This window comes from Podarcis cretensis (assembly GCF_951804945.1).
Source record: "Podarcis cretensis genome assembly, chromosome: 4".
Taxonomy (NCBI): domain Eukaryota; kingdom Metazoa; phylum Chordata; class Lepidosauria; order Squamata; family Lacertidae; genus Podarcis; species Podarcis cretensis.
The window spans coordinates 60,493,614-60,520,828 of NC_137173.1; the positions used below are offsets into that span (position 1 = coordinate 60,493,614).

Sequence of the window (27,215 nt, forward strand, 5' to 3'; positions counted from 1 at the left end):
ATAATTAGTTTGGACAATCTCTACTTGGAAGTGAAAATTATTGTCTCATCTTCTTTGGAAAGCGGCAATTTCATTACCATTCTGAGGAGACTGTTGTTTCCTTAAAGAGCATCACATTTGACATGAATTTGGCCACGAAAGAGCCAAATTAATGATTCTGATTTGAATCTGAGATGAATGCACAGCTAGCATTTGTGAATAAGCAAGTGAATAACACAATGGTTTGAGTAATCAGTTCAGGAACTGGTCAAACAAAATCTTTCCAAATGAAAGTCCAGCTGTACTGAGACTGGTTCCTTCATGAAGTCTGAATCACAAAGCCAAACCTTTTAAAAAGGCTGCCTAATCACCACAGTTAGAAGCCAGGCTTACGAAACCTCTATCTGGCATCAATCTCAAGGTCAGGATATAGTTGAACAATCAGTTCATTTAGAAAGTGATGAGTTTGCTCTTTCAGGAGTTAACAGAGTCCAAATATCTTTGCTTCACAAAGAAATACAGGAGTATCAAGTGATGAAAGGGAAGGAGTTCCTTTTTGGTGAGAATCACAGCATCCTCTGAAATATTAATGAAGCCCTTTTATATGCCAGAGTCTAAAAAGGACTTTGAATAATACATTGGAAGGCAACAGCAGCAATTCAGCCATTGAATTCTCTTTGCTCTTCACAGACGCAACTAACACATTTTTTTAAAAAATGGAAATAATGTCTAGGCCAGCCTAGCCCAAAACATATGGAGAGCACCATGTTGGGGAAGGCTGGTCTTGGTTTACAGGGGAAGATGAGAATTCTTTTTTTTAAAAAATCAAATTTATTGTGTTTTTAACATAAAATACAATAAAAGCCAAACTAATCTAAAGAAGATAAATAAAAGAGAAACAAGAATAAGCAAGAGAAGAGAATAAATAAGGAGAAAAAGGAAAGAAGAAATAATATAAAAAATAAATAATCAAACAAACACAAGGTCTTCTATAATAATTGCTTCTTAATCCTTATTCCACCCACAGAACGGTGAACCCTCCCAGCTCTCACCTGAGAGCTTCCCCCTCTTCTCCCAGCCTCCCACCTGGGGAGATTCTCTCTACCCTGCCCGTCATGCAGGGCCCTTCATCAGGAAGATGAGAATTCAAGCTGAGGAGAAACTGTCCAACAGTCCTTCTCTACACGGAGGATGAAAGAGATGAATCTGAGATGGTTTGGGAATAAATGGATAGAACACAAAGGCAGAGGAAAACTACAAAGGTATGAATGGGGGATAGAGGCAAAGTCAAGACTAAAACCCCAAACTATGAAGCCTGAAACACTCTTGTAAAACTGGAGGGTTTAGGTCCACCGGTTTGGGTAGGACATAAAAATATCCACTCCCTTCAGCACTTGCTGAAAGACTTGCTTTAGAAGCAGAGTATTAAGCAGCGGCCCACATTACATGCTAGTAAACAGCCTGGTATGTTTGGGGCTTTCGATGTTTATATAAACAGCAGTGTGACCTGCTTTCCCCCTAACTGACAAGTGAAGATGTTGCTATAATTGGCTTTTGAACGAGTCATCCAGAAGGCAATGTAACCACTCCCGATCAGCGCTGTTTTTCTATATCTAACTGACACAATAATTTCCAAGTGCAATAAATTGTTACATATTAAGCCAGTACCTAAAGACACCAACTGGACTTTGATTCTCCATCATCTTATATGAGAACCACGCAGTCCCTGCCCAGAAGAGTGGGAGGGGAACAATGGTAAACAGAAGTGCAACAATGAGCTTGATTAAAGAGGAATAAGCAATTATTGGGGTGTGGACAAATGTTTAACGGCTGAATATAACAGATTGATTGTAACAATGAAGGAAAAGGGCAGGGACAAGGGAAGATGAAAATGCAGAAAAGAAAGAAGCCTGTGATAAGCAAAAATGATTAGTATCCTCCCCAAACTCCATTTTGGAGCATTCTACTGAGATACCAGCATTCTGATGCACAGAAAATGGCTCAGGTTGGCTTGCTATTGCTGTGAATTGTGATCCTGAAGCTTTTATTGGGCATTCATATACTGCTCTTCCAATATAATAGGTAGGGGGCGAATGTTTTGTTTATTTAAAATATTTTTATCCTGCCTTTAATCGTACTGGATGATCCTAGAGCGGGCTACAATCAATAAAATACATAGCATATGTAGTTAGTACGTAATTTTAAGAAGACAAATATCAAAGAGAAACACTAATACTGTATACATAATGGGGGAAGTCTGAAAACTTGTCCACTCATTCAGGACTGGTATAAAATAGAATAGAAGTAGCCAATGTTGCATCTTCCACATATCAATGGACTCCCAGCCCACATCAGCCCAATCAAGAATGGCCAACAGTCAGAGATGATGGAAGTCCAACAACATCTGAGGGCCACAAGTTGCCCAGACCTGAAATAAACATATGGAGCTTCAGCCAAAAGTGATCCATACAATACCAGTAGTCCACTGGGAACAAGATAAAGGCCTAGACACAAGCCCTGTTGAGGTGTTTTGCATTACGCAATTACAATCACATGAGATCAGGGCCACAGCTGCCGACGTGAGCTCCATGCTCCATACCACTTCCGGTCTCCCTGATTGCAGTAGCTTCTAAATAATGCAGGATGCCTAGATGCATTGAGCAGACTTTCCTCTTCAGACATTTCATTCCAATATGTAGATCAGGCTTCCTCAACCTCGGTCCTCCAGATGTTTTTGGCCTACAACTCCCATGATCCCTAGCTAGCATTGGTCAGGGATGATGGGAATTGTAGTCTCAAAACATCTGGAGGGCTGAGGTTGAGGAAGCCTGGTGCAGATGGTAGGGCCAGTGCCATAAAGCTTGGGCCTGCATTCTCCCCTCACAGGATTATAACAGTGTGGGGCATAATATTGGAAAAGGGTTACAGGGAACTGCCCTGAGACCTGTGGGTATAGTATAGAAATTCAATTAATAGTAATAATAATAAAGTATTGCCTAGGGCCTCTGGGTGAATTGTGTGACTGAGGCTTCACCTACATCTCTGTTTAACCCTTTGATCCTTTGAAATTTCAAGATTTTGAAGTTGCTATTTTATTTACTTATTGAGGGGTTTTTTTAGTTTACCTTTCAGGGCCAAAAACACAAAAAATGTGTTTTTCTCAAACACATTATGTGCAGCCTTTTGTCCCAACCCAGAGATTGTATTAATTGGAGAAATGTATTACAAGGACAAGAGACAAATAATGTGGTCCCCTCCCCCGCAAATAAAATGTGGTTCAAAAGGATCATCCATCTCCTCAAATTTCTCTGTGGAGAGAGGCTATATACTAACCATTAATGTCTCCGCTAACCCAGAAATAGTACCTCGGGTTAAGAACTTTGCTTCAGGATGAGAACAGAAATTGTGCTCCGGCGGCACAGCAGCAGCAGGAGGCCCCATAAGCTAAAGTGGTGCTTCAGGTTAAGAACAGTTTCAGGTTAAGAACGGACCTCCGGAACGAATTAAGTACTTAACCCAAGGTACCACTGTATGCTTGAAAGGACACTACAAACATTTTTGTGGGGACTGTATTATATATAACTAGACTTGTACACAGTTATTGTTGTTATAAGTTTTATTATTTTGGAAAATAGTTTTTTTACGGGGTGAGGGGAGTGCTGTTTGAAGCAGCCCACCCTTCATTTAAAGGAGATGGGTTGCCACTGCTTCAAACAATCTTGCATTAGCTGTTAACTCTTTCCCACTAATATAAATGGAACTTAAAAGAGCTTAACCTTGGCTGGATCATACCCATTTTGCCCCAGTCCTGCTTTCAAAGGCCCATGTATTTCCATGAATGCCCCATGGCCTTTGCCCAGAAAAGACCACAGAGTAGGAGGCTACACAGTCTAAGAAAAAATGCTAAATTTGCCTTTGCATTTAACTTGTGTTTTTAAAAATGTGACGTATAATAATTTTAAATAATAACAATAATTTTATTATTTATACCCCGCCCATTTGGCTTACTAGTGAATAGTGTCAGCTGGGGGAGAAGCAGATTGTTGCCTCAAGTTTGCCCTGGGCAATTGTTAAGCCTTCCCGCTCCTAACTCTTCAACTACTGCTTAGTCTGTTTGGAAAAATGTGGTTCATTTTTTTTTTTTTATGGTAGATTCACATTTCCCCATTCAGTCTTTCCATTTGTTGTAGCTTCTTAAGGTTATTTTGTGGTATTGGAAGAAGGAATTGGCTGATCTGTTCCATGCAATAAGTGTCACAAACATTACTATGATTACAGGATAAAGCAAGCGGGGTAAGAAGCTGCACATTCAGCCATTTTCACTGAAGGGACTATAATTTTAATATTATTCAGCCCAATATAAACCGCGCATACAATCCGTATCATCTTGCTGGATAATATTATGCTGGGAGTCAGAATGTTAACAATGTAAGCATTTCTTAATAATAACCCAGAGCTCTAATGCTAGCCATTTCTGACTTTTCAAAAAAGCATACGTATTGACCTTGATATCATCAAGACCAAAACTACTGCTTAGATAAAATATGTTCCTACCCTCAGGATTTGTTGTTTCTTGACAGGAATACAATAAAACACTAAAATGTAAGCATGAATATATTGGCCATAGTTAAACAAAAATAAAAAATAAAAGTAAATAATTTTTATTCAGATTAGTTTATTTTTTATTGTATTATGAAACGTCTTAATAAAATCTTATTTTTTAAAAGAATATATTGGCCATAGCAAAGAATAAAAATACACTGCCTTTGGTATAACAACAGATGTATTCTGTCTCTGCTGAACACCAATTGCTGGAAATCACAAGTGTGGAGAGTGAAGTTAGGTCTTGCTTGTGGGTTTCCCTTAAGCATCTGACAGCCCACTGTGAGAACAAGATGCTGAAGCAGATGAGCCTTTGGCCTGATCCAGTTGGGTTCTTACGTCTTTAAAATGACTTGCTGGCCGTTGGGACAAAAGAATTCTTCACTAGCAAGAAAAATTGGGTCACTCTGGCAATTATCTTTCGTTACCACCCTTCAAAATCATCTACCATTACACTTGTCACATCCATTGCCAGTCACTAAGGCACCTCTATAAACAACATTGCAGTACTCAATAATTTAAACTCGATCTAAAATAAGAACTCAAAGCAAACCAAACATCTAAACTTTTATAAAGGTGGTATTACTTTGGCCTGTAGTGAAGTTCGCAAAGGAACTGATTTTGTATGCTTAACCAAGTCTGGCCAGAATTCACAGCCAGCTCAGATCTGCTGCAATGTGAGGCAGGCACCAGGAACCTTTCCCAGGCATAAGTAGCATAGCTAAATCAGGAGACCTAGACAAAATTTGGGGCAGGATCAGACCTATAAGCCTCAGAGTGGAACAGCAAGCAAGACAGTATTCAGAACAGACACCACCAGCCCAGGAAAGAGGAATGTAGGGAAAGCACAGCACCTGCCCAGTGGCAATCGGCACTTCTCCTTGATAGTTGGGTCTAGCTAGGAAGGTGATCCAAATTTTCTCATAGCTGCCACACTACTGAGATAATAGCTGAACTGGGCACAAGTCCACTATACTCAAAACAAAGGAGGTGAACAGCTCAAATTTTTTAAAAAATATTGCTTAAGCCTTGAAAAATATTTGTTATATACAGAAATTATGAAAAAGTCAAGTATGTGTGACTGATTAAATTACTGATTAAAGGTACAGCAGGGGAACAACCAAACTAGTTTGATTTTGTGTGATTTGCTTAGTTTCCTTGTTTAATGAAGTTGAACAGTGACTTTGCCTAATTCATTTGGAATAAATTCAATAAAGTAATCAAAGTTAAAGCTCTACTTCATTAAGCAGCTAAATTATGCAAATAAGAAAAAGTGAAAATTCATGTTATTTGCAGTGTAAAAAAACATGAAAATTAAACAAATGCACACGTTTTGGTTACATTTTTGACAGCCCTATTCTTTTTGACCCCTTCATGGATCACTGCCTCTCCATTCTGAAGGAAATCAGCCCTGGGTGCTCACTGGAAGGACAGATTGTGAAGCTGAGGCTCCAATACTTGGGCCACATCATGAGAAGAGAAGACTCCCTGGAAAAGACCCTGATGTTGGGAAAGATGGAGGGCACAAGGAGAAGGGGATGACAGAGGACGAGATGGTTGGATAGAGTTCTCGAAGCTACCAGCATGAGTTTGACTAAACTGCGGGAGGCAGTGGAAGACAGAAGTGCCTGGCGTGCTCTGGTCCATGGGGTCACAAAGAGTCGGACACGACTAAATGACTAAACAACAACAATTATTTTTGAAGGATCATAGCTCTTGTGCAAAGACATGACCTAAAGCTTCAGTGCTCCAGCAGGATGTAAAAAGAAGATCAGCAGGAAACAAACAAGAATGTGGTAAATAATAACCACATCTGGAAAGGATAACCCAAGTTAGATCAATGACACAAGATCAAAACTGATAGTTTGGGATCCACTAACAGCCCATGGCTTGATCTAAGATGGATCACAACTGTAGCACAACCACCATACAAATATATGGTGTAAACTTAAGAAATGGGTCTCTAAAAGCATGTTTTGATTAAAGGTGAGTCCTGAGTCTGGAAAAGTTGAAGACTATTGATCTAGACTATCCAAAAGCAGGAACTGCAGAGCACAATATAATTTTGCAAAAAAAGTTTTACTTTATGGGTTGAAGTTTACCCTTTTCTTCTCAGTACAAAGTTTATTTTTTGGGTGAACCTAGAAATGAGGAAAAGACAGGATGGAACAGTTTTTTAAAAAACAATTAAAAATCCTGTAAGACGCGTACCACTACCACCCCACTGATGCCATTGTACATCTCCTCACTTCTTCACAAAACCATTTTGGTGTTTTAAACACAATCCCCAAAATGGCACCAAAAGCATTGCCTTCAATATGCCACATGTGAATGAGCTGATGACTGGAGGGTGGGAGCAGCTGTTTTTGTACACCTCTTAAACTTTTATGTGGTATGAGTGGAGGAATAATTGGAACATGGTTGTAGAGTATTGTTGTTTGTACTGAAGTGCTACTGTGTTTAGGGTACTCTGCTGGGACGTGGACATAAGTAGTGAGCCTGGTCACACCCATCTCAAGCCTAAAGCTGCATCATCTTGAGTGCAGTTAGATAAGAAAGCACTTGTGCCATTTAACAATCCAGATGAAGGCAGTTTGAAATTATGTTGAGCCACTAATGAAGTCAATGTTGTTGAACTTTCCAGATACCCACATCTTTCAAGGAGTGGGAGTGCCTAATCACAAGTAAATTTACTAGCAAATATATAGCAGGGCCGTCTTTAGCAGATGTAGACAACATGATGGGGCTGCAATGTTCACCTGACCTCTGGCTGAGTTGCTGCTGAATTCTCGGAGGCGTGGAGGAGGCATGGCACCAGCAGAGCCAATCTGGTACTCCTGCTGGTGCGTTTGCACCTTACCAACCTGATACCACCTCACCCCTTCCCTTCTCTCCCAATATGCAGCAACAATTCAGCTGGAGGGGAATCTGGTAAGCAGCACAGCCTCATCACACCATGTGCTACTGCTGTTTGGCTTGTTCCTCATAGCCTCTTATCATTCTTGTGCATACACACAAAGGGTAGCATAAGCACAATGAATGGTGGTGGGGCACAAAACACAAACCATGTAAAAGCAAGCATATATTTAGAAAGGCTTTTAAAAATACTCCATCACCAAGAATCAAGTGGGAAAAAACCCCTAATTAAAGCAGCCATTATTGCTACTAAACAATTTCTTGGTTCAAATTGGGTGTTAGCTTCTGTACACAAGTGGCATACCTCCTGCCATGGTGTCAAAAGTAAAGGGCAGCATTTCTTTATCTGATTCAGCCAGAGAAGGCTTGTTCTACAGACATGGATTAATTTCTCATGCTAAGCCTTTCCAGGGTTATCTTTCATATTGTCAATTTGTTCACCAGTATTTTCTGAACATATGTTATAGAGCAAAGCAATTGTACTTTCAAAATGCAAAGATCAATGCTTAAAGTTGGGAGCACATTGATCTTGTGATGAAATGATCAATACTTTAATAAGAAAATCTGCTCTCCCAAACCTTATTTCCTTGTCTGCTAGGCATACAACCCCCACTGCTGAATGAATACACACACACACACACACACACAGACATACTAAATTACAGAGGAACTTTGTAAATGATTTTTACTTTTCAAAATCATTCTTCTTAGACATTTCAGTAACAGTAATAACAAAAATCTTTTTGGAACTTAACATGAAATCTATGTTTTGAGGCATGTTAGTCATGTAAATTGTCTGAAAGTTTCATTTCTAGAATTCACTATTCTGATTGTGCTTGTTTTTGTTATTTTTTATTAGAATCTACTTTAGTCATACCAGAATCACAGGTAAACCTCTTTTTTTAAAAAAAAAAAATTAGATAGATACTCAGAACAGAAACACAGGCATCCAGCATAACCACTTTAAGTCAATAGCACCGATACATCCAATCCAGCTCTTCACATAGTTTCTGGCAAGATGTCCCACTCCTGTCTAATAAAACAATAAAGCTGGTCAGGAGAGAAGGAACAGCAGACACAAATGCTTGTTTTAATGTATGATTTATGACACAATAGATGGAAGTAGTTACTCTGAAACACAGAAAGCTCATGCAGGCATTCTGCAGCTATACTAATAGCATAATTCCATATGGCGTTTGCTCAGAAATAAGTCCCACTCTGTTCAAGGAGATTGTATTTAGGACTGTAGCCTAAGAAGATGTCTGATAATAAACACCATATTAATGATCTTCAGGGGTTAAAGCATTGGGATTCGGAGTGGAGATGGAACTGCTCTCAGAGCCAGCTCTACATGTGCATAATCAACCAAAAGCACTTGTACAAAAGGAGACCATTGAGCTATTACCTTTTTGACCCAAGAATGTCATGTTGCTCCCATCGGACACGGAGAACACCGGCTCAGAAGTCCTGGTGGAATCACCAGCTCCCTGTTACAGATAAAGCTGCAGCTCCTATTTGAGGCCAATTCTCAAGCTGATTGCTGCAGAAGCAACATCTGGACTCTTACAAAGTCTCCAGCCTGGGCCATGCATGGAACTGTCCAGAGTACCACAGATGCCTGGCCTTTGCACATATTGCTAAGGCCATTGCTCAAAACAAAACAGCTAATTCTGCTAGTGCAGCAAATGCAGGTGTGATTTGTACACTGGTTAAAAAGTATATTATGAGGGACATTGAGAAGCAGATTACTGCCTATATAATATAGACTACTGCAGTTGTTGCACCTTTCTTTTTACTGTTTACTCGTGTTTTTCAAGACTTTCTAACACCAGTATCTTCATACACACACACACACACACGATGTTCAGTAGTCATTATTTTAAAGTACTTAAGATTGTATTTTAACATTGTGATTTAAACATTCACAATGCACTTCCATACTTTTTTTTTTCTTAGTGTAGGAAATAACCAGCTCATGTCCTTGAAATAGATAAAGGTTTTAAAACACTAGTCTACTGATTTCAATTTAGCAGTGATTTGTGCAGGACCCAGAAAACCAACTCATTACTTTCTGCATCGTGACTACTCTTGGAAACGGCAGAAACTGTTCAACTCACAGTGTTAGAAGGCCCAAAAAGAACCTACATTAAGAAGGGATGGGAAGCAGCACTGTTAGCCGATCTTCTCAAAGCAATTTGCTGAGATGTATAAATGCAAAGTTGAATCAGTGAGCAATAAAACAGAAGCAGTCCAAGGAAAATATGGGGTAGGGGGAGTGTTGATTCCACTAACCCAATTAGACATTCATTGCAGGAATGATTAATGCTACCAATAATTCAAAGGCACACACTATTATAAGAACAGAGTAAATTTGGCATTCTAATATACAGTTTGTGCTTCTGTGAATGAGGCTGGATCAGCAATTCCATTACAAGTGCCTTTTAGGGGAATAAAATTATCATAGTTATCTTTTTTCTATGCATTGTTTTGCAAGACTTTTATATTTAAGTCCTACAGAAAGGTATTTGCCAGTGTTCCTCTGAGATTCATAATAGTATGGCACCATGTTTGTAAATAAGAGCAATTTGCAACTACAAAATGGGCACATGACTTAAATTGTAATAGCAAAACACAAGTATAATGAAAGAAGCAAAGAGTGCATATACCGTACTCCATCCCCTACTAAAATCAGAATGGAGAGAATTTAACCCACCCAAATATGCTGCCTACATTTCCTCCCACCTCATTCTCCTTATTCACACTCCCATCCATAGAAAAGGTATATTAAAAGCTCATGCTTTAGACTGAAAAGAAAGTGGCATTTCCACACAGCCTTGAGGGATAGGCACTAATAAATCTGGAGTAACCACCATATTGTGAATGAGCTGAATTCCAGTAAAGAACAATGGTACTTAAGCAGTCAAAGGGTGATTTCTGTGTAAATGCAACACATTAGACCAGAAGATCTGTGATCTTCCAATTTTTTCCCAAATAAAAGCACCCAAATTTCTTCGGGGCAGTGAAGTGGCAAACAACTTTCTCCCCATACTTTCCCCCTGCTCCTTAAGTTACTATTTCCTTTGTAGAGGGAATATCCAAGCAAGAAAAAGCTATCTGTATTTTTCATGCACAGGGCAAATAGAAGTTGCAGGAGGGTACTTTAGATTAGGAAAATTGCATTGGTGGGGGAACGTTAAATAACCCTGCAGCCAGCAGCTACCCCAATCAAAGTCCCTGCAGACACATGCCTTCATTTAGTTCTATCAAAAAAGCAGATCAATCAATCATGGATCTCCTGCAGTAGCATGCAGTTTGGCCCTGACTCATCACTGATTGGAACGAAGGCCCTCTTCCCATACACCATTAGTGAGTGCAAGCCACTTCCCTACGGCAAAATCTCACAGCAGTGCAGGAAGTGCAAGAATGCCAGAGTCCCATAGACACATGCATGACTTCTCAACTGGGCATTAGTTGACTGGGGAAACCCAAGTGATTTGCCACAAGGTTCTAGTATTCATGCATATGCCAAGGTCACGTGGGAATCCCATTGCAGGAAACCTCCCACATCAGTGACAACATCATTGTTATGTGTCAACAAGAGCCTAGCTAAAGCAGAAAAAAGTTAGAAGAATGCTGTTGTTCACAGTGTGCAACAAAAGCACATTCATTGTGCAAGGAACTGTGCAAATGCGCAAGGGATTCATCGTACTCTCACAAAATTAGAATTCTAAAGGTTCTCTAAGAATCCCATTCTTAATGCTTCACACAGGTTTGAAACCTATTTGGGGCTGCAATGAAGATGTAGCCTTCATGTCTAATTCATAATTATAGGAAAGAACGAATGTTTGGTTTTTTCTTTTAAAGCCTTTTCATTCCTTGGTTCACCATGACAGGCCCGGAAAGCACCACTGCTAATGCCTCCTTACCATCCTTTTAAAAATGCCTATTTGTTTTGGTCCTATAGTGTCCCACAGTGTGTAAACATTTTTTATTATCCTGGGATTATTGCTCATGAAAAGAACTAGTTAGACAGACTTCAAGGCACAAATCCTCTCTTTAGCCAGAGAACTAGATTCTCTAATCATCTGAAGGAAGCCTACATTTGCACAGATAACACCAAGGGATTTCCTAACAATATTGAAGGAATAACAGTGAGCATTTTTTTTTAAAAAAAAATCATTGTTTCCAAATGGTCAAAGGCCTGGAAACGATGCCTTATGAAGAACGGCTAAGGGAGCTGGGCATGTTTAGCCTGGAGAAGAGGAGGTTAAGGGGTGATATGATAGCCATGTTCAAATATATAAAAGGATGTCACATAGAGGAGGGAGAAAGGTTGTTTTCTGCTGCTCCAGAGAAGTGGACACGGAGCAATGGTTCCAAACTACAAGAAAAAAGATTCCACCTAAACATTAGGAAGAACTTCCTGACAGTAAGAGCTGTTCGATAGTGGAATTTGCTGCCAAGGAGTGTGGTGGAGTCTCCTTCTTTGGAGGTCTTTAAGCAGAGGCTTGACAACCATATGTCAGGAGTGCTCTGATGGTGTTTCCTGCTTGGCAGGGGGTTGGACTCGATGGCCCTTGTGGTCTCTTCCAGCTCTATGATTCTATGATTCTATGATTCAAATGCAACACTGCAAAGTCTCTGGATTCTTATACCTCAGCCTTGCACAAAAGGAATCACTTGTAGGCATAAGGGGATAACAGTGTTTTCCTTCCTCTTAAAGCTGTATTGTTTTTCTTTTGGGAGACAGCACAAACCTTGCTTGAACAGTACCAGCAATGAAGGGGTAAGGAGAGAGCTGTGTAAAGAGCTGGATGTGTGAATTCACTGGAGAAGGACCTGCCGCCCAATCCTATGCATCTTTACTCAGAAGTATGTCTGCTCAATCCGGTCGGTCTTACTCCAAGTAAGTCTACATAAGAAAGCAGCCCTACATAATAAAGTGCTTTAAAAAAGAAACAAACAAATGTAAGTTATAAAAGCAGTGTGTGTGCATTGGGAGCTGTCCTCCAGGTTAAATGATAATGCTGGTACTGGAAAAATGATTTGCTTAACAGAGCTTAGGCGGAAGGATGTTTTACATCTCATCACCGCATTCCACATGACAGAGCTATTAAAATGATAATGCGCAATCAGCTTTCCTCAGTATGAAGTGACTAGCTTGTTTTAGTATATTGCATGGTAGACATGCAGATTAAGGCCAGCGGGCCATTATATTGTATTGTCACTATATACCACTGAAGAGTTTTTAATCAGCAAATCATTGTCACAACATGATACGCTGTTTATGTCTGTCATCTTCTGAACAACATACCAGGTTACTAAGAAAATGTCATTCCCCAGACGCTGTTTGAAAATTCAGGGCTTGTGTTACCCAATGACTCTTTATTGTATCTGGGTCACAGATCATACTGATCATACTAATAAAGTAGTAATATTATTACACTAGCAATAAGCAGTGGAAGATATTCTCTCCCCCACCCCACCCCCGCACTCCCTCAAAGCTGTTGCAAGCAATGCCTGACGTCAGCTTGAAGGGAAAAATTAGAACTAGAATCACCAGCCCTAAAAATAGTAAAATATACATCATACACTGTTTATCTATTTATTTAAAGTATTTCCAGACTGCACTTCATTCAAAACAATCCCATAATGAGGTACAAAGTATAAAAACGAATCACAATAAAATTAAACCAATACATAAAAACCTTATATAACGTTAAGTCCATAATCAAGTACCGGTATAATAAATGAACAAGTCTGATAAGGATAGGCTATTCCACTCCACAACCAATTTAACCAAACACCTAAGTGAAGAAACATGTTTTTAACTGGTGCCTAAAACATTTCAGAATCAGCACCAGTTGAATTTTTGAGGGAGGGCACTCCACATTTGGAATGTTACTGTAGAGGACACCTCCCATACAAAACTATGCCCAGCTAAAACAGTACACGGTATGGATAATCAGCAGGGAAGTCTCTTGAAACCAATAGTGGATAACACCTAATAGCTGTACAACCTTATACTCCCATCAGCAAAACCAAAGCAAGCCTTACATGTTACATTCTTCTAGCCCCTTGATTCCAAACACATTTACATGCAAGTAATCCCCACTGACTTCAGTGGAGTTTGCTTCCACATGTGTGCTGACAAGCACAGCTGACTACATCCTTAAGCTTCCTTTCTCGAGCATGTGCTAGCATTTCAGTACTGTGAACCACAACATCTATTTTTATTACTGTGATTTAAGAACAATAAAATGTGTATTTCAATGCTTTCTTACTGTGGGTAGCTGTGTTGTTCCAGTGGAAGGAGACGAAAGGACAAATCAGGGGGAAATATCACACTTTCAAGCAAAATGTTCTAGCATGCAAAACTCACTTTCTAAAACATATGATGCTGATTCTCTATTTTGCATATGCTGTATGTGCCAACAGCTACACTGACAACCACTACTGTGAATGAGGAGCACAGCGATAAAAGTTGATCTCACTAAATGCAGGTGGCATTTATCCAAATATAATATGGGAGTGGGCACTGCTGAATAGTTAGGAGAGCTGCCTGCAGTATATACAAAGGCAAAGCCATGGAGACAACAACCTTTTTTGGGGGGGAGGGGGAGGCTGCAATTTATTTTAATGCAGGATATAGCTACAGCTATAGTTATAGATAGATGGATGTTGTTTTTTACTCTTACAATAGCTTCAACAGTGAGCTGTCAATCATACTTCCCACACATACTGGCTGGTAGAGAATTAATATATAATATAATATAATATATAACAGGGTTGTGTTTTAAGCTACTGACTTCCCTGTGTGTTCATGCATGATGCACCAATTGCCTCATTCATAAACACCACAGTTCTCTTTATTCTTACTACCAGATTCATCCATCTAGGAGGCAGGTTGCAATTTAAAAGTCATTTTGAGTGGTCCAGACGCCCTAAAATGTATCTAGCTTACTGCAATAAATGCCCTTCTGTCCTGCGCATATGCATGCGCATATAGATATATATATATGAGATAATGAGAGAAATATCACTGTGAGGTGGTTAAAACGCAAAACGCTCCCAAAAAATCCAGGCAGAGGTACATTCATATAACGATTCTCTACTGCAACGACATGACCGTGTCGGCCAGCCCTCTGTCAGGACAGCAGATTGATTACGAATGGCTATATTACAACCTTTCAAGGCGGAGGTGCTATTGCGAGACCATCGGGGAAAAGCGGGGGGTATATCGTATCACAGAAAGAGAAATAAAATGCAATGCGTGAAGCTCGCCGAGGCCGGCAACTTTCTTCCTGAAGCTGCTTCCGAAGGAGCTCTTTTATGTTTGAAAGGGGTGCTGGTGGTGCAAATCAGGCACAATCCTCAAATCCCTTCCTCCATTAGAAAGGCAGTCAATGATAAACCAGGAGCCGAGCACGGAGGGCAGCGCGACTCGCGCTGCAAAATCTCCCCAGGCAAGGCGCCGTTTGCGCAGCAACATGAGTCGCTGCAGCTCCCCTTGCAACGCACCGTTATCTTCCCCCGTTCACACACACACACACACACACCCCCTCCCGGGGCGCAAGGCGAGGGGATTAATTGCCGCCCCCGGCGCCCCCCAACCCCTCGCCCAGCCTCCCGGGGCTGCTTCCAGTGTGGGGCTTTGTTTCCATGGCGGGGGACACTCACCCAGAAAACGAAGGAGTAGATGATGAGGAGGGTTTTCAGACACGTTATGACGGGTTTGGTCTCCATTCTCCTCGATGCCATAATACTGAGATCCCGGCTGCTGGCTCTGGGCAGGGGAGGGAGGAGGAGGAGGAGGAGGAGGAGCCGCGGCGGAGGGAGGAGGGGCTCCGGTTTGGCTTCGCGCCTCCACCGAGCGGCGCTGCTTCCCGCCGCCTGCCTCTGCTCTGCTCCCGATACGGCTTGCTGCGAGGGCTGGCAGGCCGAGCTGCTCGCGCGCGCTTCTGGACTGCTGCCGCCCTGCGCCCCGCCGCTTCCCGCAGCCACCCCGAAACGCCACAGCTTGGCATTGTGCGGTCACAGCGGCGGAGAAGGCGGCGGGGGAGGTTCGCACGACGCGCCTCGCCACCTGCCGCGCAGACGAACGCAGCGGGCGGAGCGCGGAGAAGGCCCGCGTGTTCCCCTTCACCCCCCACCCACAGCCACCCTTTTCTTTTATCGACGTGTTGGGATTCGGGAAGGAAGGGAGCTGAGGGCCAAGAGCAAGGGGGCAAGGGGGACCCCGGGGTGGCGGTGGCGCTGGAGTCGGGCCTGTTTACATGCAAAAGATACGCTAGCCGTGGCGCAGAAAGAAGAAATGCGTCTCTTTCTGAGGAGAGATTAGAATGAAGGGGAGGGAGGCGAATGTAGGACGCGCCTGCGGGGGGGGGGGGGGGAATGTGCCGGTGACAATATGGCACAGGGGGCTGGTCTTTTCCGTTTCATTAACGGAAAAAGAAGAAGAAGAAGAAAGAGATTTGTTCATTTGTATTTTAATCCAGACCACACACACAAAGTGATCAATAATAGCAGGGACTTTGCTCCCAGGGGTACAAAGGGGGAAAAGAGGGGCTGGGAAGGAGAAGGAGGAAATAAACTCAGGCACAAGCTGTAATTGTGGCACCTTAAAGGCTAACCAATGTGGTGTGAGCATTCGATGGATGATGCATGATGATTTTCAGGTACATAAATACTTGACGAGGAGGGGGTGGAGATTGTAGACAGGCAGAGACGAATTCCCATGATCTCTAGCCTTTTCCGTGCTGGTTGGAGCTGATGGGAGCTGTAATCCTTTTCTGTTGATGACCACCTTTAGGATCCTCGGAAGCTGAAATGTCTTTTTCTGATGTCAGTTTTGTATCCATTCATACTTTTGCATAGATATTGGCCATAAATAGAACGACGTTGCTGGCAGATGCAGACATATATCATATTGGAAGATGAGCAGGTGAATAAGCTCTTGATGTTGTGGAAAGCATTTTTAGGTCCTGTAATAGGGCTTCCAGAGTAGATGTGGGGCACAGAGTTGGCATCTGAGTCTATAAAAGTTCTAGTAATTGCTCTTTCTGGCAGGGAGGGGGGAAATAAGAGCCCTGCCTCAGGTTGGTCCCTTTGCAATGAAGGAGGCTCTCCCAGTGATTCTGGATCATAGCAGAGGCCAGTGTGTGCTGCCCTTCAGCTCTGCAGCCTTGGTTGGAGCTACCGTAAGTGTTTTTTTCTGGAGTTGTTGTTGTTGTTTAGTCGTTTAGTCGTGTCTGACTCTTCGTGACCCCATGGACCAGAGCACGCCAGGCACTCCTGTCTTCCACTGCCTCCCGCAGTTTGGTCAGACTCATGTTTGTAGCTTCAAGAACACTGTCCAACCATCTCTTCCTCTGTCGTCCCCTTCTCCTTGTGCCCTCCATCTTTCCCAACATCAGGGTCTTTTCCAGGGAGTCTTCTCTTCTCATGAGGTGGCCAAAATATTGGAGCCTCAGCTTCAGGATCTGTCCTTCCAGTGAGCACTCAGGGCTGATTTCCTTAAGAATGGATAGGTTTGATCTTCTTGCAGTCCATGGGACTCTCAAGAGTCTCCTCCAGCACCATAGTTCAAAAGCATCAATTCTTCAGCGATCAGCCTTCTTTATGGTCCAGCTCTCACTTCCATACATCACTACTGGGAAAACCATGGCTTTAACTATACGGACCTTTGGTGGCAAGGTGATGTCTCTGCTTTTTTTCTGGAGTGGGGAAGGAAATTCCCTGCAGATGCTTCTTCTGTGGTCAGTGAATGAGGCCAGACTGGTTTTCCCCATGCTATTATATATTTCCTGGGAAGGAAGGGAGACAGTCTCCCAGTGGCCCCTGGTCCCCTGGCTGAGGACAGAGACCAAAATGTGCTGCCCTTCACCTCTGCAGTCCTAGCACAACAGCTAGTTAGACCAAGCTGTCCCTTCTCACAGGGAGGGTGGAAGAAAACTTCCTGCAGTGACTTTGGTCACACCCACACTATACATTTAAAGCACATTTAGCACACAGCTAAAGCACATGGCTTCCCCCAAAGAATACTGTTAACTAATTTGTTAAGGGTGCTGTAGCCCTCTCAGAAGTATGTAAGGTATGGATGTGACCTACTCTGGTCAGTGGATGAGGCCAGGTTGGTCTCCCCCTGTACAGAAAAGTTGGACATGCCACTTTCATCTACATCTGCCACACACAGGCTTCCACTTCAGCAAATGTCCCTGAGAACATTTGAACCCTACATGCACATATAGACAGCATGCTCAGTTGGCTTCAGGCTGGGCACTTGGCACATCCTTTTCCCCAAATGCCATAACCTGAAGTGGCTACATGAAAGGTCCCTTGCAAGGCAAGGTAAAACCATACCTTCTAAACTGTACCCCTCCCACCAAATGGAGAATGATGTGTTTATTTAGAGATGAGGGGGAAATGGCATTCTTCATACAGAATAAAGTCACATTTGCCATTGGTAGTAAGAAAAACTGGATTGTGTGACACAGGGAAAGAATGCATGTGATCTAGTGATCAGGTGGGGGTATAAGTACAGTGGTACCTTGGGTTACATACGCTTCAGGTTACAGACGCTTCAGGTTACAGACTCCGCTAACCCAGAAATAGTACCTCGGGTTAAGAACTTTGCTTCAGGATGGGAACAGAAATCGTGCTCTGGCGGCGCGGCGGCAGCGGGAGGCCCCATTAGCTAAAGTGGTGCTTCAGGTTAAGAACAGTTTCAGGTTAAGAACAGATCTCCGGAATGAATTAAGTATACCACTTTACTTGCTTTCACCAAATATCATGTTCCACAGAAACTCATGTGTTTAACTAAACTAGCACATGTCAAACAGTTGTAATGCGCTGTTAACATATTACAACTTTTGAGCCACAATCCTGAAGCTACTTACTGTACTTCATACAAGTTAACTTTACTTCAGTAGTAATACTCCAGAATAAGGAGACTGAGAATTACTACAAATTGTTCAGGGTCAGTTGAAACCAAGTTAAAACCAACATTATTGAGCTGCAGTTAATGAACTAGTTGATCTCCACACAGATCAAGTAATTATTTCAGTCATTGCTGTCATTACGGTACAACACAAATGTCAATCAAAACTAGAGCTGGAGTCCAAGTCATTTCACTTTAACTCATAGTGAATGAGAATCAGACATTATTCGAAGTAGGACTTTGAGGTGGCATTTATTATCAATGTGTTTGGTAACAGCCAACCCAATTCTTGGAGTGCTAGTTCTTATTTATTAATTTATATAACACTTAATGTTAAGACTTTGAAGTGATTTACAAAATATAAAAAAAATATTTTGCAACATACACAGTAATTGAACTGCACAATAATAACAACACACAACAAACAGTCCCATTAAAACATTAACATAAACATTCATATTTAAAATGTACAATAAACTATGGTTAACACAACAGGAAATAGAAATACAACAGGAAATGGAATTTGATTATACTGATATGGGTGTGAAGTAAAGGATATATAACAAGAAAAGAATGATGGAATATAATTTCAGTATGTGATCACAGTGGAGAGACTTTTAACATGGATACGGATGGATGAATTTACTATTACTCAATATGAAGACATGTTTGTTGGAATTACTAGAGGCAAAGTTGATATAAAAGAAAAAAACAGGACATTTATTACTAATAATAACTATTTGGGATCTCCTCTTGGAATTTTTGTGGGAAAAGGAAATGAATGATTTTGAGATACTTGGATTTAAAAGAAATATTGTTTAACAGAAAGTGGAGAAGATGAATGTTATGGAGTGAATGTCTTAACTAATATTTTTTTAATTATGTAACTGGCAGATAGAAACTCATAAGTCTTTTTTATTTTTGATTGTTTCTTTTTTATTTTCTTTCTTTTCCTTTTCCTGTCTTCTTCTTGCTTCTTTCTTTTTCTCTCCCCATCGCCCACCCCATTTCTGTTTATTTTCTTTCTTCTTTTGTGTTCTCTGCTCCGGGCCTTTATTAGGGTCCAAGGATTGTGCACTCATGGGGGTAGTAGATGGTTGATAGAGGGACCTTGGGTGGGAGGCAGGGAAATGTTGGTCTCTGAAGATGAGAGGCTGGGAGGCGAAGGAAAAGATCCCAGGTGATAGCTTTTTAAAAAAAGTAGCTTGAAAGTAGAACTATCCCAGTGAAATTAAGATTACCCTTTTTTGTTTCTTTCCTGCACTTAAAGCTGTCACTATTCCCCCACTCCTGGAAACATTTTACTTAATCTAAAAAATATATATGCATAAAACATTATTTATTGGAGCTGCAGTAAAGTTTAGCTGCTCTCAGGCTATTAAGCTATCCTTTTTCACTCATTAAACCACAACACATTTCCTCATGCATTATTTAGCATAAAAGCGTGTAACCTCTATTGTTCTTATCTAGGTAAATCATGTTTGTATTCCAATCACTTTTCCTTGAGCTTAGAATTTTCTTCATCTCCATTTTACCCAAGGACAGCAGGATTGCACCACTTTCCCATTTGCTCAAGAACGCTACCTTGTTCTGATAACAATAAGTTAGTGTTTTTGCTTACCGTTCCAACTCCATGTTTTCTTTGCAACCAGCTCTCTATTAACTCCCTTTTTTTCTCACCTTGTGTTCCATAGTGTGCTCTCTTCCTTCTGCAACGCCACAAGCTTCTCTGAATACCCACTCTGCTTTTCTCTATCCACTTCACAGCAAAGCTCTATGCTTGCTTGTGTTACATGGCTAGTTCAAGTAAACACCGGGGGGAGGGGAGACGGGACACATTGAGGATGAACATACCAGCTCTTCCTGCTGGTCCCCCAACTGCCAGTTCAGTAGTCTTCTACAAACTGGAAAGCAACAGTTTCAGGCAGTAAGCCTTTTGTATCTGTGGAGGTCCTCCATGCATTTAAGAACCCTGAAATATCAGGATTACAGTATATGATGCTGGCATTCTTGCATCCTTATTCCCTTTGATAGGAAGAGGCGATCCTTAGACTGCCCACCCAACCCTCTCCTTACATTATGCTGGTAGTTTGGTAACTGCTGCAGTGCAAAATATTATTTGAGAAGTCCAGGAATGTCTTCCTGCTGCTAACTTCTTCAGCATTGCCTTTCCTGGAAACTGGGCCACACATTTTCAATGAATTCCAATGTCACACATGAAATCTATGTAGAACCTGTTAACACAGGCTAGCAAATGTAACAATAATGTAGTGCCCCCCCCCCCGGAGTAACCCTGCTACCATCTCTTGCAGCAGAAGCATCAAAAAGAGTCTTGTGACATCTTAAAGACTAGCAAATGTATTGTGGAACAAGCTTGGGGGAGTATAGTCTACTTCAGACACATGACATATTATCCTGAGTTACAGGTGTATATGTATGTGGGATCCAACAATGTAGTTCCTCTAGGGCAAAAGCTGTGCAACAGAACTTTCCCTCCTCTACGAACAAATTTCTGTAGGTCAGGCAATTGTTAAAAGCCTAGGAAGCATGCCAGAAAACAAGTTTTCAACCTTAATTCCACAGTGTTTTCTGTCTGAGAGACTGGGGACGTACTGTGGAAACAATGTGTGCAGGCTGAGGAGGGTGAATCTCAGAGGGGTGGGAAAACCTGCAACAAGGGCTTAATTTGTGTGAAAGCTAACCAAGGCCTGGAGCCTAGGGATTATAACATTTTGTTAGAAGCAGTATTTATCTGCACGCCTTGTATATGATTGCCAAGGATTTGAGAATACGCCTTTAACTGCTATTGAATAAACCAACAGTTCCACCTGTGAGGAACTAGCATAAGATGGTATTGTGTTAAGAAAAGTAGTACTGATAAAGGAAAGCTTGTACAAATGATGTGAAGCTGCTATCAAAACACCTCATTGAAAGCTACACTTAGAACATAGCTAAATTACAGACTTACCTGGTTTAATAGGCCTTGTCTCTTGCCAAGAAACTCCAGGAACAGTGATTCTGTGAGAAGAGGCAGGGACCTAACAAAATTTTCAGTAACCCTATGGGGGCATCTATGACAGATGAAGTAGTATGAAACCAGTGAATGTTTGTGGTGCAGATAGACCCCTTCTGAAAGAAATATTTTGCAGTTGTGCTTTCATAACAATTATCTTTTCGCATGATTTTTTGCTAAAACTGTTCTTCATATGGAAAACATGTAGTGTGGAGGTGACGGTAAAGAGACAACAGAGGAAAGATGGGATCCAGATCTCTGACCAGTTCCTTCTTAGGCTCTGCCAAAAAGGAAATCAGTGCCAGCTTCACCACACACGCTACCCTTTCCACTGGCAAATCATGCATTCAGAAAGAGGCGTGTGGGAGAATATATGTGAATCAGCTCAGAGGCACCTGGAGATGCTTTAATGTGATGTGCATAGCTCAGAAATCAAAGTGTTTGAAAGGTAAGGAATTCAAAGCCTCAGACGGCTGTGTACAATTGCTCAAGATTGCTGTTATAAGTGAAATTATCTAAGGTGGCTAGGAATGATGACAGTGCCCCATCAGCTTCTGAGAAATTCATGATTCATGTTACCAAAATGTACAAAGCTGGAACAAAAGGTGGAACAACCTTCGGAACATCTTCAGACATCTTCAGACAAGACAGAGAAGTTACAGTACAAAAACATAAATCATAAAGATCAGGTGCTACAAACATCTGAGGTTCTGCTGCTGTAGAGAAGTAACTGTATCCCATCACTTCTGTCCTAAAAACACCAATGTTACATTGTTCTGTCACAACTCCTTTTCATGGAATGTACACAATTTATTGGTGTGAGCAAAGTGTCTCTTTGTTCAGTCGACTTTCAACATAATCCATTTGCTCTGGGGGATAGCAGAAGAAGCAAGAAACTGAAAATATGACGTTTTTCCTTCCATAGGGATGGATCAAAAGGCAAAGTCAGATTTCAGGATGTGGCAATGTATCCATTTGGTCCTTACTGCAAGATATGGCACCCACCTAATAGCCACAATCCCCAGCAGAATCCTCTTTACACAATATGGCATGTGTTTTTACTGTCAAGACTTAGAATGGAAGAAATAGCCAGAGGTAAGAAGATGATAACAAGGAATGTGTTGATGTTGCAACAAAATGCATTCCACACCTGGTGCTCATGCTATTGCTTTTTAGGCGGATGTAGTGAAGATCTTTTTGTTCTCCAAAGCCTCATAATTTTAATTATAGTGGTAGATCACTTTTACTGTTTTTAGAACGTTGCACTAAGTTATTCCCCTTACTGGGTTTATGTTGGTTTTAAATTGTTTTTAGCTGTTGTGCTTGCATTGGTTTTAGCTGATTTGATTTATTTATATTCTGTTTCATTTGATTTTATCATTTAAATTCTGCATTGTATTTTGCATTTTTAATGGTCTGCAAACTTCCCAGAGAACTCAGTTATAGGTATGGTATCTTACTGTAGCAAATAAATAAATCCTAAATGGCTTCAGTCCTGTATACCTGAAGGAGCATCTCCATCCCCAGACACTGAGATCCAGTGCTGAGGGCCTTTTGGTGGTTCCCTCATTGTGATGTTACAGGGAACCAGGCAGAGCAGCTTCTCAGTAGTGGTGCCCACCCTCCCATCAGATGTCAAGGAAATAAACAACTATGTTTAGAAGACATCTGAAGGCAGCCCTGTCTAGAGAAGTTTTTAATGTTTGATGCTTTACTGTGTTTGATGTTTTAATCTATTGGAAGCCGCCCAGAATGGCTGGCACAACTCAGTCAGGTGGGCAGCTTATAAATAATATATTATTTTTGTGAGAGTCATAGTTAAGAACAGTTGTGAAATAGAACACCATGTTCAAAATAAATTGAATTTTATTCTCTGAGCATCTGGGATGGTCTAGATAAAGAGCCCTAGCAAGCATGGCCAATAGCCAGAAATGATGGGAGCTATAGTTCAAGAACATCTGGAGGGCCAAAGATTCCCCACATTTGGCCTAGATCTAGAAAACGTCTCAACTCTCACACCGTTCTACATAATTCTTCTGAATTATTTTCTTTCCCTTTCTCTCTCTCTCTGGTTAGAGAGTCACCAGAGGAATGCTCATGATTAGGCCTTGCAGAACCACTTGGAAAGGACAGCACTACACCGTAGATCTGAATAATTTCATTCACAGCCGTAAGGAGTCACAAGAAGTGTATCCCATTCAAGTTCGGCCAGTTTAACGCCCCCTCAATCAAATGGTGCAATTCCTAAAGTAAGTCCTTTCACTTGTGAGATACTTACAAATAGCATTTTGGTGGGGCTGTCAGATGATACTTATTATGCCATTCATGAGGCATGCTAGCTCAGCGGGAAGCAGCCACCAGTTAACTGGTATCTTTACAAAATAAGGAAGCGACTCTCCCTCTATTGCAGAGCTTTCCACTATAAATTCATCAGCATTTTAATGTGCAGGTCTCCTACTGTGTGCAATCTTGCCTAACATACCTATTTTATAAGCTACTTCCTTTAATATAATGCATTTCTGTATTTTCATTTCAGTAACATATGCATTAGCATTAATATTCCCCTTAATATATGCATTTTGTACACTTATTTTTGGTTGGAAAACTGCATTACAAAGTTCAGAGAAATGTGAATTTTTAAGATAGCTGCATTTCAGTTCATATATTGTTTCATTAATTGGGTTCATATTATGTAGACTTCCCTAAAAGGGAAGTGTTTTATTTGTAATTTAGATCACTGCATAAGTGCAATCACCTTCGACTTTCAGAACACTTCTAAGTGGACCTTGAGGAAACCTAAACCCTTACATAGATCCTATCCCAAGGGAAGATTATACAGATAGATACTGTGACCAGTATCTTGCATCCTGGGCCCCAATTATTCCCGGAAGGGTCAAATATGTGCAGCATCCAGTGGTAGCATCAGAGTATACAGATCTTCATGTTTGTTCTCACATCTATAGTTCTCTCAGTCAAGACACATATGTGATTCTGGGGATTTACCAAAACAGGCACGACTATCTCTGAGATAAATACATCAGGTAAAAGAGACACATTAGCACATTTCAGTTAGTGTTGGGTTGCTTTTTATCAGTTTGTAGTATAACAGAGCTATTCCTCCTGCTTTCCACTGGGAAGAGCCTATTAAAGGACAGTCTGCTTAATTAGATTTTTTATGTGATCTAGGAAGAGGGTGCAGCTCTAGCATTGGTGACTATATAAACTAGTTTAGTCCAATGAAAAGGGAGACGCAAGACCCACCCATACTCCACTTCATCTGCATTTTGCTGCCTTTACACTTTGCTGAGCCCATCTCTTCACCCCTCTACCTCCCATTAAGAAACAGCAGCATGACAGAGCAGAGTTGAGATGAACATTGTCGCCGCACCATACCATCTGCTACTGTAAGTATCTAAACATCCTAACTTGTTATACAGGCTGCTGTCCAATAACCCATTTAAGGAGACATGTCTGGAGAAAACTATGATCTTCATTTTACTAAATTTAAGAGTCAGCAAGTTATCTGTACAATAGGCCATAAAAGCACACAGTCATAATTGCAGAACTGCTTTAGTTAGAGACAGAAGACCAGTGTTGTCTGCACAATACATTGAAGGACTTCTAGACTTGAACAATTTGAGTGAGTAAAAACCAGGTGACAAGCAAGCTACAATCAAATCATTCTGGTATAGATTAAATAATGTAGAAACAAGTATACAGCCCTGGTGAACACCCTAAATAGCAGGAATGGGTCTGGTTCAATTACTCTCCAACCCACATCTCACCAGGCTCATAGTTTTCTCATACAGGTATATAATAAGATAAAGCAACCTTTTATCAATAGAATAAATGTATAATATAGCATATAAACTATCCCTTGGGTTTGAATCAAATGCAGATATCAAATCTATACTGGCAGCAGCATATAATCCATTACCAAAAAAGTGCATTTATTTCTCAACTATATTGATATAATTTTGTCACTGAGGAAGGAAAGCATAATAAAACTGACTGTTTGACTTTATAATTTCTGACTGATCTTGAGTCCCATGGAACAGCAGACTATCCACCACCATACAGTGAGGAGGGATAAAATAAGCATCCCTTTTCCCTTCCCTGAAGTAAAATTCAGAGGGTTCAGAAGTCTACCAAAGGGAATTATATCAACTACATTAGAGACAAAAAGCAATATGCAAATTAAATTTTTTCCATCATAATCTTTATTATGTAACAACATTGCGTATCCTCAAGAAGATCTACAACCCCAAAATGGTGTGTCCCCCACATGTACCTCCCCAGTTTCTTTGCTTTTAGAACATTCCCAAAGGCCTCCTGCATCAGACTCCAAGGTGCTTCCAAGAAATCTACAAATCCCCCCTACCATTTTTGTTCTCTAGCCAACAGCATTTGAAGGCCACACTGTCTGTCAACATGGAGATTCTATTCAGCCACCATACTTAATAGCCATGATAGACCTGCTCCCCATTAACTTGTCTAAACAGCCTTAAACCTCCCTAAGCCATTGGCCAGCCCTACATCTTCTTGCAATGAATTTATTTGTGGATTATATTCTGTGGAATGTTTTTATCTCCTCTGAATCCACTGTCCATCAGTTTTGTTCTGTGTCTTCAAGTCCTAGTTGTTCAGTAAGTTTTGCAGCCCCTTTGCATAATCAGAGGCATCTGAGAGAGGAGTTTCTACATCATAATCTATGACTGCTTTATGCGACATGTTCATTGTAGTGCAGAATAGTATAGTACATATCATTTGTTACAACACTTTTAGGGGAGGATCCTAAAACAATTCCAAAAGGGAATGGGACTTCCAGTCAAAGCGGGTGGGGATCCTGACATTTGGAATGTACTCTGGGTGAAATACCTTTAAAAACCAGTTTCTATGCAAAGTTGCAAAACTACAGAGAAAAGTCATAACACATCCTGAGAAGGTTAAGTACATGTTCACACAGCACCCATTGCACACTACATGACATGTCTATATGTACCCATCACAACTCTCATCCTCCATATGAAGTTGTGGGTGCTTGTGATCAGAGGTGAGGTTGTACATTATCAAGCTTCATTTAGCAGTCTAGAGAGGTAATAAAGGAATTAGAATCCTGAGCCAAAACTGCACCAGAAATTATTGATAGTCAGTTGCTTCTTTACTTTCAAAAGAGCAAATGAACTGTCTGCTATGCATTTTTCAGCATGTGGCAAAAAGCAAGTTAAACTTCACATACAGATAGCTGCAGGCTGTGAGAAAATTAAACCTGCCAAGGGAATCTGCCTCATAGGCCACATTTCAAAAGCAAAATACAATGCCACAATAAAGTCAGTGTTTCCACTGTAATGATATCTTTACATCCTCTTGGAGTTTTTGTTACTGTGGTTTTGGCTGTAAGCATTTTCAGAATATGTGGGCTGTATGAAAATATAAGGAGACAGAGACTATCCCTGAGCTATTCATACCAGATGAAGCATTTTATTTTTTATTTAAAAAAATCTGCCAAAACAGCCAATTCATATTCTTGTGACAGTGCAACAGTTTAAACTGCTTATAATTATAATAGCAGTAGCAAGTTACACTTGGTGGACTTTAAAGCACCCAAAAGCCATTTATGTAGCACCTCTGTGGAAAGAGGAATGGACTGCTGCAGTGATCAATTTAGGCTTTACTTCTTGTCACCTCCATTGCTGAAATCCTCTAATTGGCCAGATGCACCATACACATGCAGCAGCATTGAACTTTGTGGAGATCTGCCCCATG

General features: G+C 41.0%; 1 protein-coding gene and 1 long non-coding RNA gene across 3 annotated transcripts in view; one reads left to right on the forward strand and one right to left on the reverse strand.

Moving 5' to 3' along the window:
• TSPAN7 (tetraspanin 7) overlaps positions 1 to 15,439 on the reverse strand; it is a 76,301-nt gene extending 60,862 nt beyond the window's left edge. The window contains exon 1 of the mRNA XM_079974539.1: positions 15,178 to 15,439. Within this exon, the coding sequence (XP_079830665.1) occupies positions 15,178 to 15,258 (81 nt within the window). The 5' untranslated portion in view covers positions 15,259 to 15,439. The remainder of the gene's footprint in view (positions 1 to 15,177) is intronic.
• LOC307215333 overlaps positions 1 to 27,215 on the forward strand; it is a 153,453-nt gene that overhangs the window by 102,923 nt on the left and 23,315 nt on the right. Inside the window, exons 3-4 of one of the 2 annotated variants that reach the window (XR_013838447.1) lie at positions 22,375 to 23,698; positions 24,636 to 24,853. This is a non-coding gene — a long non-coding RNA (uncharacterized lncRNA). Of the gene's footprint in view, positions 1 to 21,692; positions 23,699 to 24,635; positions 24,854 to 27,215 lie in introns of those variants that run through there. The other variant, XR_013838448.1, reaches the window with a different exon arrangement.